The sequence below is a fragment of the Sander lucioperca genome, chromosome 11 (genome assembly GCF_008315115.2).
Source record: "Sander lucioperca isolate FBNREF2018 chromosome 11, SLUC_FBN_1.2, whole genome shotgun sequence".
Classification (NCBI taxonomy): domain Eukaryota; kingdom Metazoa; phylum Chordata; class Actinopteri; order Perciformes; family Percidae; genus Sander; species Sander lucioperca.
Window position 1 is genome coordinate 32838677 of NC_050183.1, and position 15148 is coordinate 32853824.

Below are 15148 nucleotides of genomic sequence, written 5' to 3' on the forward strand. Positions count from 1 at the left end.
AGCCCTCTGATTCGTTTTCCCTCATTGTGACTCAGCTGCTTTATTAGAGCAAACAGAGCATCATTTTGCTGTAAGGATTATTGTGTTTTTGACCAGGAGGCTTCTCCTTACTTTTTGGATATGTAAACCATCATCATGAAAAGGACTGAATAATTGGGTAGCTGTTGTTTTGTTGTTAAATAATTAGCTTTGTTTTAACGTAATTACTGAGTGGCTGTTTTGTTGACTTACAAATTTACAGACAAACTGGCTCTTTTCTTTAATGATTTTCTAGCTGTTTTTTCACTAACTGCCTAGTTTGCTGGCTGAGAAACAGTTTTGTTCACTGACTAACTAACTGGCTATGGTGTTTATTGTCTGGTTGACTGGCTGACAAACAAACTTTATTTTACATAACATACGTTATTTTATTAACTAAACACAGGCTGACTGCTTATGTTATTTACTGACTGGCTGATTGAGCTACTTGCTGTTTTATTCCCTGACTAGCTGTCTTGGTCATATGCAGGCTTACTATTTTGCTGACTGGCTGGGAGTGGCATCATCATTGCCCCCCCCCCAGCCAGGCTTTGTGATTGTTTGAATTTGGAGGTGTGATGAAGAAGAAAAAAGACTCCACATAAAAAAAAACCTCAAAGAAGAAAGAACTAGAAACAAGAAGCAGCAGAGAGAAAAGAGGAGGAAAGAAATTTACAACAGAAAATTGGATTAGGGAGCAAAAGGAGGGGAGATTGTCGGAAGGAAGGGTGACGAGAAGAGGCGTGGCAGCAGAGAGAGAAAAAGATAGAGCGGGGAGAGAGTGAGAGAGAAGGGCAGGAGAGTGGATGCGACCCACACCCTGAAATGCTGTGCTGGCTGAGAGAAGACGAGATGTCAGTCCAGGAGCTGCTACAGAGGGTGCAGTGTGTCATCACTCATGTCGGTAAGTCGTCACATTTCTCCCCTTTTTTTTCTCGTCAACATTTTCAGATGGTTAAAATATGATTTTGTCTCCACTGGTGATGTATGAATTTACGTGAGAGCCCCCTTCTCTTCCCTGTTGTTAGTTCAAGTCTTTGGTGGAAGATGTGTTTTAAGGTTTTATCTTTTTCTGGAAATTCTTGAATTGGTTGAAAAGAGAAGCAGAGCAGAAGCAGATGAAAATGAGGCAGGGACCTCCATCCTCTCACCAGGACCACTTAGTGAAGAGGGATGCAGAGGGATGCTCTGCGCATGGGCGAGGAGAAAATATTATACATCGCTATATATATATATATATATATATATATATATATATATATATATATATATATATATATATATATATGTGTATATATATATATATATATATATATATATATATATATATATATATATATATATGTGTATATGCCTTTTTCCCCCTAGTTACTTCTCTCCACTGCTCATTTTTCCATTAACCTCCTTTCCATCCCCTCTGCATCTCCACCATTCATCCCATGTATCCCTTTTCATCCCTTTCTTTCCTGTCCTGTCCTATTCCTTCTGTCCTCTCCTCTTTCTGTCCTTTTTCCTCCTCCATCTCCCATTCTGCATCCGGGTCATTTCCCCATCTGGTTGTGAAGTAGGTTAATGTGCCACGCTGGAGACTATTGTACAGCATCCTCCATCACTGCACTTCTTGCATCGCATAGGGAGTGAGGGGGAGGGGGCTGGAGGAGGAATTGTGCAGAGCGTTACCATGGAAACTAGGTTAGTGTATGCAAGGGCCCCTGAATTGATTTATTGGGAGCCAGCTCACACAGGATGCTGCCACCAGTGTTTGTAGCATTAGTGGCAGCGTAAAGATCATGATTGAACTGCAATTCTTTTCTTGCTCTGTATTTGATATTTTGATATACTTATATTTTATGTATGTTTGGATGTATACATGTGATGACTGTTTGTGCTGTCTTTATTTTACATATTTTAATTACTTACCAAACCCCTTGTCTACTATATTCAAATTCCCAGTATATTCAGATTGTTGACAAAGAATCTCAACAGCAGGTCCAATTTTGTTATCCTTTTTATTTTTTTAATAGTCTGAAAAGTCTTTTCCCTACAATGTATGCCACACTGCATTCCACTATATAGTACTGCACAGTTGTCCTTTCTAAGCACTTTACTTGTCTTACTAGAATTGTCTTTTCTAAAATTTCCCTCGGGATGAATAAAGTATCTATCTATCTATCTATCTTTACAGACTATCTATGTTGTGTTTAAAGCTGTGCTAATTTTTGACCTTGAAAACAACAGTTGACAAAATAATCTCACCACAAGGTCCATTTAGTAGCTGCTTTTCTTGTCCTTTTTGAGCTGTTCTGGATGTTGTTCTGTAAAAGCTTCAGAACATGCACCATCTTGTTGTCCAAAAACAAGAGAACGTTTGTGACCAATCTGAGGCAAAACCAAGCACCGGCCGACTGGCCGGAGCAAACTTTCTCATTTTACAGCTAAACAGTAAACTAAAATATGTTTCTGAAAATGCTTGAGGCGAGAAATAGGCAATACACTAACAGAATCTTGATTCATATTTGATGATCGCTGCCTAGTTTGATAGTTTGATGTTCGCAGTTCATGAGCAGTCATGACACGGCTCTGATTGGTTGTTTATCTACAGTGGAAACTTGCAAATGACACTAGGATCACTAGGGGGAGGAAGAGGAACATTATTTTTTACGTTCTTTCATTTCCTACTGTCAGGATAAAGTGACAGTTTCAGCAAATACGACAAAAAGTTATTTTCATGAAAGTTACCTATACTGACCCTTTAATGTCTGAACACCAGATTTGCATACGGTATATGACCAACATTTACATTTTTTGTATGATTTTCACATGCATAGGTTTTATTTATATTTAATTTATATAATATTTATTATTTTATTGATAAAGTACTTTACATGGTACTCAAAGACACTTTACAGTAAAACCAGCACATTTAGCACATAAAAAAACAAAAAACAGATGGAAGCAATAAAACCAACACATAAAACAAGCATATTAAAAGCAATTAAAACAATAAAACCAGTAACTAACAGTAGGTAATATGTAAGACTAATGTATGTGAAGGCTAATCTGAAGAGGTGTGTTTTGATAAGTGATGTGTCCAGGTCAAAACAGTCATGGATGTGTATGGGTAGGGAGTTCCAGAAGGAAGGGGCTGCAATGGTGAAAGCTCTGTCATCCCAGGTACGGTGCTTGGTCCGGAGTGGTGGGGAGAGGAGGTTTGCGTCAGAGGAGTGGAGGTTACGGGGGGGGATTGTGGCGGTGGAGAAGGTATGTAAGGTAGGAAGGAGCCCTGATTATGGAGGGCTTTGTGGGTGAGGAGGAGGACTTTAAACTAGGGATGCACCGATCCAACTTTTTCAGTCCCGATACCGATGCCTGGGCTTTGTGTATCTGTCGATACCCAATACTGATCCGATACAATTGTTGAATTAATAATAAACTGTATACCTTCCACCTTATACCTTCCTTCCACCATGTGGAAGAGACTAAAGGCACCAGACTTTCCTAACTAAACATTACTTTCCTAACTAAGACAAAATAACATAGATGTAATGTATTGAATTCTTATTTATTTGTTATTTGAAAAACAATTGTGCATTCAAATCAAAAATATAATGTAATCAAACTTCTTAAAATAAATTTAAATAAATAAAATGTAGTAGTAGAAACAAAATAGTGTATTGGTCAAACATACAATAGTAATCAAACAGTTACCAAACATTGTTTGCTTTGATTACTAAAGGGGTTGCTTGGCTCCACAACATTATACAATAACGTTATATGAAGGAGAATACATGAAACAGTTACAGAATCAAAACAATTTTCATTGTGCAAACTGCAAAGTAGTAAAATAAACTGAAATCGAATGAATACACATACAAACAACTTTAACATTGTTTCCCTTTCAAAACAAAATAGTTGTAAGATAGTTGTATAAACTAAATAAAATAGTTAGCCACAGGTAAGTTAGGTTGTTGGATTAGGTAGAAAAGTGGGCGACTGAACGTAGCTCCGCTGCCAGCCTCCTTCGATGTTTGAATAATGTTAGTAGATTGGCGGACGTATTTCAGCGAGGCAAGACATCTTAAAGGACAATTCCGGCGCAAAATGAACCTAGGGGTTAATAACAGATGTGTACCCACTCAATCGCTCTCTGGGACATGTTTTCATGCTAATCGAATGTGTTTGTAGCTTGAAAACAAGCTAGCGCGAACCGCTGATTAGCTTACAACGCTAGAATTCGGGGCGCAGGGAAAGTAAAAACAAATTGCTTATTATACCACTAAAAAGGCTCAAAATATCACCACACTTCAACGGTAGCATTATGTCCCTAAATGTTAACCGAAGCATTGAGAACATTGTAAGTGTACAGACAGTTTATTAAAAAGATAGATTATAAAGACAGTCGCGTTCTCGTATACAGGCGGCCGCTGTCTTGGGAGCTACTGTCTTTATAATCTATCTTTTTAATAAACTGTACACTTACAATGTTGTCAATGCTTCGGTTAACATTACGTAAGATGTGCTGCGACAGAAAAAAAAAAAAAAAACATGGATCTAGCTATTATCCAGCTATTTTGTCAATATCGGGGCCGATATCCGATCTTAATATCACATCGGTGCACTCCTACTTTAAACTGGATGTATTGAAGTTTATTTAAGGCTTTTACAGATGAACCATAAAGGATACTGTTGCAGTAGTAGATTCTGGAAGTGATGAAGGCTTGAATAAAATTTTTGGCAGCAGATTAGGTCAATGATGGGCAGAGACGGGCAATGTTTTTGAGGTGGAAGAAGGCAGTTCTAGTTAAAGTGAGGTTGCTGTCGAAGATGACTCCGAGGTTACGCATGTGTGGGGATGGAGACAGGGTGGAGTTGTTGACAGGGAGACGTAAGTTATGGGTGTTCTCTGTGAGGGATTTCGGGTCGATGATAAGTCACATTTATTGTAATTGAGTTGGAGGAAGTTGGTTTGCGTCCAGGTTTGAATATCAGTGAGGCAGTTGGTCAGGGTGGAGGATGTACCTGTGGGTGATGGATTTGGTGGAAATGTAGATCTGGACATCATCGACGTAGCAGTGGAAGTGGAGACCATGTTTGCGTATGACATTTCCGAGTGGCAGGATGTAGAGGATAAAAAGGAGAGGACCAAGCACCGAACCTTGGGGGACGCCTTGTGACAGAGGAGCAACGGAGGAGGTGCAGTTGTGTATGTGGATGAACTGTTGTCTGTTGGTGAGATGGAGAGTGCGGTGCCAGTATTGTTGCAGTAGCTTTCCAGTCGGGACAGGATGATAGAGTGGTTGATGGTGTCGAAGGCTGCAATGAGGTCGAGCATGATGAAGCGTTCAGTATACTCGCCATTACCGACCTGTCGTGCGACAGTGTGACGTCATGGAAGTACCAAGGGCGGACTGGCCATCTGGCATACACTTTCCCGGTGGGCTGACGTGCTTTTTGGGCCGACGCCGACACTTTTTACTTTTTTTTTGGTCCGGCCCATGAACCGGCCCATAAAAGTGGTAGGCCTAGATTAGCGGCCCATTGTTTTTTCAATTGACACTGGCTGGCCCAAAACACTTATACGTTGAACGTTGAGGTAGTAGTTAGTTAAAATGTCCAGTTCATGGTTATCTGTACCTACACATACACCCCCTACTTTCACAATGAAATGGACTAGTCCGTAACAGTGCACGGCGCGAAAGATAAACACACAGACAGAGGACTGGGAAGTAGTTCCGACTGGTCTCCATCCAGAGCATGGTCCAGAGTCTATTTGGTCGTTGTGTCAATTTATTTTACTGTCTATGGGAAGTACACATAGAGAGACGAAGCAAGACGAGTCGGAAATGAAACGAAGTTAACCAAAGCCATAAACAAGTGGTGGACAAACTGTTGATGATAACACTACAACAATAAAAAGTAGCCATGCTACACTGTATGATTGCATTAGTTCGGCTAAGTGTGCGGGTATCTGAGTCTTCACTGATGATGTTCTCACCGTTTTATTATTATAAGGCTATATTAGCCTACCTTTAACTCAACGAAGTAGCCTACATCTTAATAATAAGCAAAACACCACCTTAGGTTCATCAAACCTTGTGCATTTGTGTCCTTAAAGTAGCCTAGATAAACATTGCCCATAATGCAAACTTTAACGAGAATTGCAGCTTTTCAATCTGCATTGGCAGACAAAAACTCATGATAGACCTCTTCAAATTAATGCACAGGACCTCGTCAGTCATAAAATTATAAATATATATATATATATAGCTTGTTTTATGATTCATGAGGAGTATACCGTTTTATTGTATTAATAAATGACACTTTTTTGAAATGTGTCAACTCTCACTGATTCTTACTTACAAATTACATGGCGTTAGTAGTTTTAAGGAGTAGGAGTTGGTATACATATTCAGGGTAGCGCAAGGACGGGTGGTATTTGTGATCTTATGTGGTGGGCCGGTCTGGGCCAAAATGCCAGGGCCGATTTTTGGTCCCAGTCCGCCCCTGGGGAGTGCCATAACTATTTATACTTGCGTGTGGTGGTTGCGACACTAGTTGCAGTCTTCTCCTGAACAGAGGTGTCGCAACTGAGGAAAGGCTACCGACTTTGCTATTTCTACGGACTAGAAGAAGAAGAAAAAGGTAAACAATGGCAGAACTGGCAGCAGCATTGACGTCAATGTCAACAGTGGCTAAGATGATATTGGAGTAAATGGATGAAGAAGAACAGCTGCTTTTGAGCCTGCTTGCAGAAAAAAAACGAAGAAAAAGAAGGCGGAATGTTCGTCCTTTGAATAACGCCAGACATAAATATCGTGAGTTCAATATCCTTGGGATAGGGGGGGAGGCAAGTGGGGTGGTTGAAGGAGTAGGGGAGGTGGTCAAGTTGTGGTAAATGGTGTTGATTTTGGATTGAAAAAATGAGAGAAAAGAGTTTGCTTTGGGGGGGGCGGCAGATAATGGAAGTGACAAGAGGAGTGGGACCAGAGAGTTTGAAGGTGAGATGCTCAAAAGACAGGGCAGCTAGGGTGGAGATTGTGGTTATTTTAATATCCTTTCTGTGAACTGTGGCAACGCCTCCACGTTCGGTGCGTGGTTTGTCTGTGTGGGTGAATCCTGTGGGTGTGATCTGGTTGAGTGAGAAGTAGCCCAGGGGTTTGTGCCAGGTTTCGGTGATGTAGAGGAAGTCCAGTTTTTGTCAGACACCGCCTACCAAGACCCTGGGTCTGCCGAGGTTTCTTCCTAAAAGGGCATTTTTCCTCGCCACTGTCGCACTATGCTTGCTCTTGGGGGAATTACTGGAATTACTAGAATTGTTGGGACTTTATAAATTATAGTGTGGTCTAGACCTACTCTATCTGTAAAGTGTCTCGAGATAACTCTTATGATTTGATACTATAAATAAAATTGAATTGAATTGAATTCAGGATGAGTTTTATTGCTTAGTGATCAGTGTTGAGCAGGGCTATCTTCAGATGACGTTTTGGGATTTGTCGGGAGGACTGGGGGAGAGGACAGAGGTTGAGCAAATTGGCATGCTGTGGAATTTAAATATTTAAGAATTTCCAGGTTTTGCTGTAAAATAATCTAAATTAGTTTTCCTGTGATGTATGTATATTACATATATGTGTATGTTATTCCTTTAGTATTATTATGATGACATCAACTCCACCACCTATTCACATCCACAGTATACACAAATGTCCCCTCTGTCCTTTTTGGTGGCCGCTATGACATCACAGCAGCACCAGGATGTGTCATTTTCCCTTGTTCCCTCATAATTCATGACCATACATGCTGCTTTATAGATGCCTAATCTAAAATGGGTACTCCCGTCCCACTGAAGAATGTTGTCAGGATGAATAGTGCTGAGGCCTGCAGATAAGTGCTTGCTGGTCAGACAGACAATAATATTCAATTTAAAGATCCCTTGAGCCGAACCCCCTGCCCCCTTCCAGCCCTGCTCAGTCTGTGAGCTCCTTCTAAACTAGTGGTTTATCAAAAGAGGGTGTGTATCAGGGACGTCATGAGTGACCTTTAGAGTGTACAATGAAAAATGTCAGGCTGTAGGGAGGGATGTTTCTGAATGTTGCTGTGCTTTGTTGCTCTGGGCAACCCAGAAAGTAGGACAATATCTCTTTGAATGTACAGGGAAATTCCTATCCTTGGATACAGAAAAAATGAATATGGATAATTTAACACATAATGCTGAATTCTTAGAGACTGCAACAAGGTAGAATGAGTCTGTAACATCGGTGTAGATTAGCACTGGTATAATTTCTCCCTCTCAGAACTAACTTTATGGGCCAGGATCTGTTCATGATAGTTCTTGTCATAAACACTTTATACCTATTTGGCTTTTGACACGCTTGCCAAGAGCAGTTGGGGATTTAGCTCTTTGCTGAAAAGCCGTACCATAAGACTATACAGAGCAGTATTTTTTATTTTTTTCCAGTGTAGCATTCACTCACATTTCGTTGTGCCCCCGTGTCGTAGAATGACAATAAACAAACTTTGAGACCTTGGTATATGGACTGTATTTATATTAGCTGAGAACAGTGTTATGTAAAGGAACATTTCAGTTTATGATTTGCCCTAATTTTCTTTGGTAATAATGACATTGTACTCACCTGATTAATTATTGAAATCTGGGAGCATGGAGACAAGTTTTTTCTCACTGTTGTGTGCAATTGCTTTTGGGGGAATTGTTGGATCCCTGTAAATTATAGAGTGTAGTATAGACCTACTCTTATCTGTAAAGTTTCCTGATATAACGTCTGTTATGATTTGACACTATCAATAAAATTGAATTCAATTCAATTGAATTGACATCACTAAAACCAATTATACTATAACAATTCCTTAAAATCATGCTTAAATAGGCACTGAAAACGTAAAAAACTTTTTCCATTAATTTGAAAAGGTGATAACTTAAAGACTTAAAACACAGTTTAAACGCTTTTAATTAACAAATAAGTGTTTGAACCACTCCCCTCTGGCAGGAGGCTGAGATCCAGGCAGATAATCACAAGTTTCTGTCAATCCTATTATGGATATTTTTGTTGTTGTGATCCGTCACAGGGAAAATAAAAGCCTCTTGTCTAATGAGATGAGTCTCTTGAGAGAGCTCCAGCCAGCTCACAGCAGGGTCTTTCAGCATGACTGGTCAGCCGGCTAGCTATTAACCCAGCAGACACTAGCTGACTGTCACGTCAGTTTGTCAAATCTCTAATTTGTTAATTCTAAGTACTAACTTGTAACTAAAAACTATTCATGTGTAACAATGAATTTCCTACCCAATCTGTACTGGAAACCTGATTTGTTCAGGTTCTATCCCCTGACCAATGTGCTATCCCGACCCTAACTATTCGAGGTCAATAACCTCAGCCATCTATGCACATGTGTATGTGGCACCAGGTCTAAGCGCCCATAATATTGTAGCGGCCGGTAGAACACCATTGTGCCCTATATTAACTGTTCCGTGCTGAAGAAGTGCAAAGCCTCATGGGACTGTGTTTGGACTGTTCCTGTGTTTTAATGATGTTCTTGTGTCAAGGACAGTGGCTCTAGAGGAGGAATCACCAACAGAATCCAACAACGCCACCTGGGGACTCACCCCAAGATATGCTTTACTTCTATTTTTATTTTTATTTTTTTGGGCTTTTCCCTTTATTTGATAGTAACAGTGGATAGACAGGAAAAGTGGGAGAGAGATGGGGGATGGCATGCAGCAAAAGGGCCGCAGGTCGGACTCAAACCCAGGCCGCTGCAAAGGACTCAGCCTACATGGGGCGCACGCTCTTACTGGGGGAGCTAGAGGTCGCCCCAGATATGCTTTACTTCTACCTTGACTAGCACCCAGTTATACAAAGGCTACACAGGTTCAGTGACTAAAGCAAGACAGACACGTGGTTCCAAAAATATACTAATCTATTGATAATTAAATGATTGAAGACTGGAAGTGTCTAAATGTTTTATGCTTCTGCGTCAACTCCACGCTGTAGCCACGGCGTCGTGACCCTTTCGGAGTTCTGCATCGGGGTTGCTTTGCATCACGGTGCATTTCACCGCCATAACGCTAGGGGGTGATAAGTCTGAGGTTATTTATTTTTTTTTTTTTTTAAAGATTATTTTTGGGTCGAACCCGGGCCCGCTGCGTTGAGAAGTGAACCTCTCTATATGGGCGCCTGCTCTACCAACTGAGCTATCTGGGCACCCAAGTCTGAGGTTATTTGCGAGGTGTCTACCAGCCAGTTTATGTTATGTTAGCAAGCAAACTTTAACACAACTGCCCACAAAGTACTGCTGCTTGCTTGCTGGCGAAGTGCTAATTTTAAACCGTTACTGACATATAGACACTTTACAAACGGATAACCCCGTCATTGTAACCAAAAATATGTCTGAGTTTAATTGCAAAGCTTTGTTGTATCTCGATCACTCCAGGCACTCCAGGCAGGGGAACTTTGAATCACTGTCAGCTAGGCAGACTGCAGCAAAATGTGTAAGTCATTCATATAGAAAGACATTAAAAGCATAACACAGGTTTTCAATTCAATCACCTGCCTAAAGGTCACAGAGAGAGTCCCATGTGGCAACTGACAGCCAGAGAACTGGAAAGAGGCAGCCATGATGGCACAGGTGCCTTAAATAAGCTCAGCTAATGTGGGGGGTTTGGTCTGGGGGCTGCTCCTTTTTGAAAAAACGTCCTTCGAAATAAATACCAAAGTGAATTCCATCGTAGCCAGCATTTAGTTTAGACGAGTTATAATGTATGAAAGAAACCCCAAAGCTCCTACTACAGCCCAGCAACAGAGGCCTAGCCCTCAGGTGTTGCCCTTGCCAACAGGTACTTTGTCTCCAAATATTCAAGCTAACGACACGGAGGCCTTGAAGCTAGAAGTTCTAGCATGTCTGCGACAAGACATGCAGATATTTTTAAAACAATACTCCGAGCGACACTGGGGGATGACCTGTCTACAATGAGAGCTTACAATCCGTGATTAGTTAGCTACTCAAAAGTTAGCTACTCAAAAGGTACTGTGGGGAAAAGGGAGTTGTCGCTCTTTGCCTGTACTGATGATGTTAAGTTGAAGTGCAAGCATGAACGCTTAATAACCAAGTTTTCCAAGTTGAAAAATAAGTGTGAGGACCTTGATTCAGATTGCACCGCAACAACATAAGAATCATTGGTGTTTCAGAGGACAAGGTTGTTAACACTACCGCTGTCGCAACCCTGCTAAAGGATGTGCTAAGGCTGGACAAGGAGGCGCTGATTTGCCCAGCAGAAGCTGAGACCAGATGAATGACCTCATCCCATCATTGCCAGGTTCCACTATTACAGCGACTATGCAGATGTTTTGGGGTGCGCAAGATAGGGTCGACGAATCGATGCAGGAGATGTGAGGAATTCCATTTTCCCCGACCATACTGCCAAGGCTGCCTTCAAGGAAGTTAGGAAGCAGCTGCCAGGCTTGAGGGAGACCGCTACATTCTTTTCTACCCGACCCAACTGCAGATCAGCTATGGAGGTGTGGAAAAGGACTTTGTCTCAGCGAGGATGCCAAAGCCTATGTCAAGAAGATGGACATTGGGTGATGTTTCTTGATGGCATCTTACAATAATATCATGCCTCTGCCTTAAATTTCAATTTGAATATTGTTTATATCTTATGTTCATTTACATTCATACATTTTCTCTCACCTCTTCATCCCATTTTGTTGCTAATGTAACTGCCTGGAAATGCAAGATAGAAATGATCACTCAGACAACGATGTTTTATCTCCGGTAGCTCCACCGAGAATTGTTGTATTTAAAATAAATGCAAAACGATATTTGAATGCACAATTAAAACAATTACTCGCTTTCAGGTGAACATGAACAAAAACAGTATAAACAAAAGCTTACATATACTCTTAAATATGCTTTAAATAAACAAAACAATATTTAAACATTAATTTCTCTGTAAAGTCTTTTACTAACAATGAACAGTTTCCAAAAATAGCAACACAATATACGGTTATTTTTACAACACACATCCATTTAAACTTTCAGGCTCTGTGTGCACCAGTAGTTTAGGGTATGGGCATGCATACACCACGTGTACCTTTCATGTCCCACCCGTGCCAATCTGTAATGGTCGCTAGGAGTCACTTTAGACTGGTAATATTTAACTAAGTACTTAACATGAATATACAGCTTCCAACACATTTAAAACGAAAACAAAATGCACAAAGAATTTCGCTAACATATTTCTTACAGTTTAAGCACATAAACATTCATTTTCGTACCTTGAAATGCGAGATAGAAATTATCACTCAGACAACGATGTTTTCTCTCCGGTAGCTCCACTGAGAATGAGGCATTGCGCTGAGAGTTCCAGCTTCTGACCTTGCAGACATAACTAATCAATCACGGATCAGTTTTCTCAAAAAGGTTAAACTAACAGATCACAGATCCAAAATCTTTAACATGTATAGCCTACATATACAAATGTTCTCAAACAGTATTTAAACATTTTTACCTTCTTGAAACGACCAACAGTTTAACAGCTTTTAATAGATGTGTTTACATTTACTTTTATGAATTTACTTCAAAATGGTATATCAAATCACCCTATTACACTAACACATCAGGATAAACAATACCCACAGCCCTTCCCGAGTACCACCAAATGCAGTTCAGTCAGGACCACTTTGTCAAAATAGATTCATTCATCTGCAATTTGTATTTGGCGGTATGGCTCTGTTCTTGGGCCGTGCATACGTGGAAAGCATGAGGCAGGGTGAGCACACCTCCCTGCCCTTCCATGTGCATACATGGAAAGCCTTAAGCGGGGAGAGCAGCAGTGCAGGATCCCTCAAAACCACCATACCAGGCAAAACCTCCCTGCCTATCCACGCGCCTACATGGAAAGCATTAGCAGGGAAAGCAACACCGCACTTCCACATGCATACTTTGAAAGTATGAGGCAGGAAGAGCACAACTTTCTGCCCTTTCATGTGCATACATGGAAAGCCTTAAGCAGGGAGAGCAGCAGTAGCAGCAGCAGGAACCATGTTGCATTATGAGAAGTGGATATAGCATTCATTCCAATGAGAGTTGCTCAAAGCGCATGATGCAGTCATGGAGCTTTAAAATACCTGAATCTTCTGCGTTGACTGGCCCATAACACCAAGATGGACATGTGCACTAGCGACAGTTTGAGTTGTCGTAGCCACACTGCTCGTTCATGAGCTTCTGTCTTGCGGAAACAAGTATATGCAGAGAACTCGTCGTTCATTGTCTAAAATATTCACTAACGTTAAATATTTTTGTATTTTCATTGCTTTCATCGTTGAATGCTTATCTAAATAAACAATGGATGTATTAAGAGCACCAAGGAGATGTAATCATTATGTCATGCTAGCTGTAGCCTTGGCAGTTTGTGAACAGAGATGCCAATAACGTTACATCCACTTTACAGGCCCCACAGCCTACAACCCTCGGATGTGGGGGCGGCTCTGCCAGGCGCAGTCCTGTGGGTCTGATACACGTTCATTACTAGCTACCGCTAATGTTAGCTAGACCCGGCAGCTTGGGAACACGCAAACAATGTTACATCCACGTTACAGCTTTTACAGGCTGTACAGCATATAGCGCTTGGATGCATCATAAGATAACACACATGATCATCCACAGCCATTATAACCATAATTACAGCTACAGGAACTCAGGAGAACTGTCATATGAGCCTGCATAGCAGTGCAATGTGTTTTTTTATTTTTTTATGAATTAATTAATTTATTTTAAACATGATGGTTTTAACAAGGACCATCCAAGTATTCGGACTGGTAAGCTGATGTAACCCCCCCAAAACAAATGTAACGTGAAATACAGTCTATGGGAAAAGTCTTTCTGGGCCAGCGGGTGGTCAGACGTTGCAATTCCACCACTGGCCACTAAGCCCATGGTTGCTTCAAGACATGGCACTGTTCCTGGGGGCTTTGGCAGGAACTCCCTGCTAGAATTACGGTGCGTTTGAGCTATATATGAGGCGGCGTGAGAATCTCGTACAGTAAACAGGGAACATCACTGCCATTATCGCAGCCACAAGAATTTCAAAACACGAGGGTAAAAACGAAACACAAGCACCTAACTGCCCGGGAATCTGCGCAACAGCTGAATGTTTTTTTTTTTTTCTTTTTTTATAAATCTTTATTAAATCTTTATGATAAACAGTAAGAACAAAAAAATAAATAAAAATAAACAGTCATTAATACAGAAAAAAACAGTCAAGAGCAGAGCCAGGGGGAGTTTCAAATAAATACATTAAAAATAGAGCATAACTGAATTTTTTAGCAGCTTTCTTATTTTTTGAGTCATATATGGTTTTAATGTACTGTTCCGTTTCCTTACCAAAAGCAATGAAAGAAGGTTTAGAGTTACTAAATTTGGCTTTGTGAATATGATATTTCCCTAAAATGATCAACAAATTAATTAGGTATAATTCTGTTTTTTACTTTTGTTGTCATAGAAACCAAACAGTACATATTTCCACAACAAAGAAAAATCAGAGATAAGTTTATCAGTAATGTATCGGGATAGATCTTTCCAGAAAGTGATGGTGTAGGGACATTGCCAGAACAGGTGCACCATTGTTTCTGGACAAATTCCACATAAAGAACAGTTCACACATATGTCAAGCTTAAACCTAAGGAGATATTGCTTAGCAGGATAATACCTATGTATGATTTTGAAAGAGACTTCTCTTACTTTATTCGTAAGGAGGTATTTGTAAGGAAGGTTCCATATATTCCCCCAATTCAGGTCGTCAACAAAGTTGGACCAATAGGGAACAACATTAGGGGTGCTAGTGACATCTCTCTGGAATAAAGAGCGAATGTTACAATTATTATTCCTCGTTGTGGTAGCGAAACATATATTACCAACTGAGGTCAACTTAGGGTCCAAAGCTGGTAGGCAATCTGGTTTTCCAGTCCCTTTTAGGAGAGTTAAAATACCAGATGGGATGGCATCCATAACAATTGCAAACTCTCTTGGGGGGAATTCAGAATAATTCAGCAATGAACCATTATTATTTAGTAGTTGGGATACTACAATTATGGTATTATTGAACCAAGTTTTATAAAAT

At 40.5% G+C, this 15148-nt stretch overlaps 1 protein-coding gene and 1 long non-coding RNA gene across 3 annotated transcripts in view; both read left to right on the forward strand.

Moving 5' to 3' along the window:
- The window catches only part of mcf2l2 (MCF.2 cell line derived transforming sequence-like 2), a 286969-nt gene continuing 271821 nt past the window's right edge, over positions 1 to 15148 (forward strand). The window contains exon 1 of one of the 2 annotated variants that reach the window (XM_036007118.1): positions 1 to 922. In XM_036007118.1, the coding sequence (XP_035863011.1) occupies positions 844 to 922 (79 nt within the window). In that variant the 5' untranslated portion in view covers positions 1 to 843. The remainder of the gene's footprint in view (positions 923 to 15148) is intronic. The other variant, XM_036007119.1, reaches the window with a different exon arrangement.
- Positions 6532 to 6769, forward strand: LOC118496233. The gene is made up of 2 exons (XR_004898753.1): positions 6532 to 6660; positions 6716 to 6769. It is a non-coding gene; the product is annotated as an uncharacterized LOC118496233 (long non-coding RNA).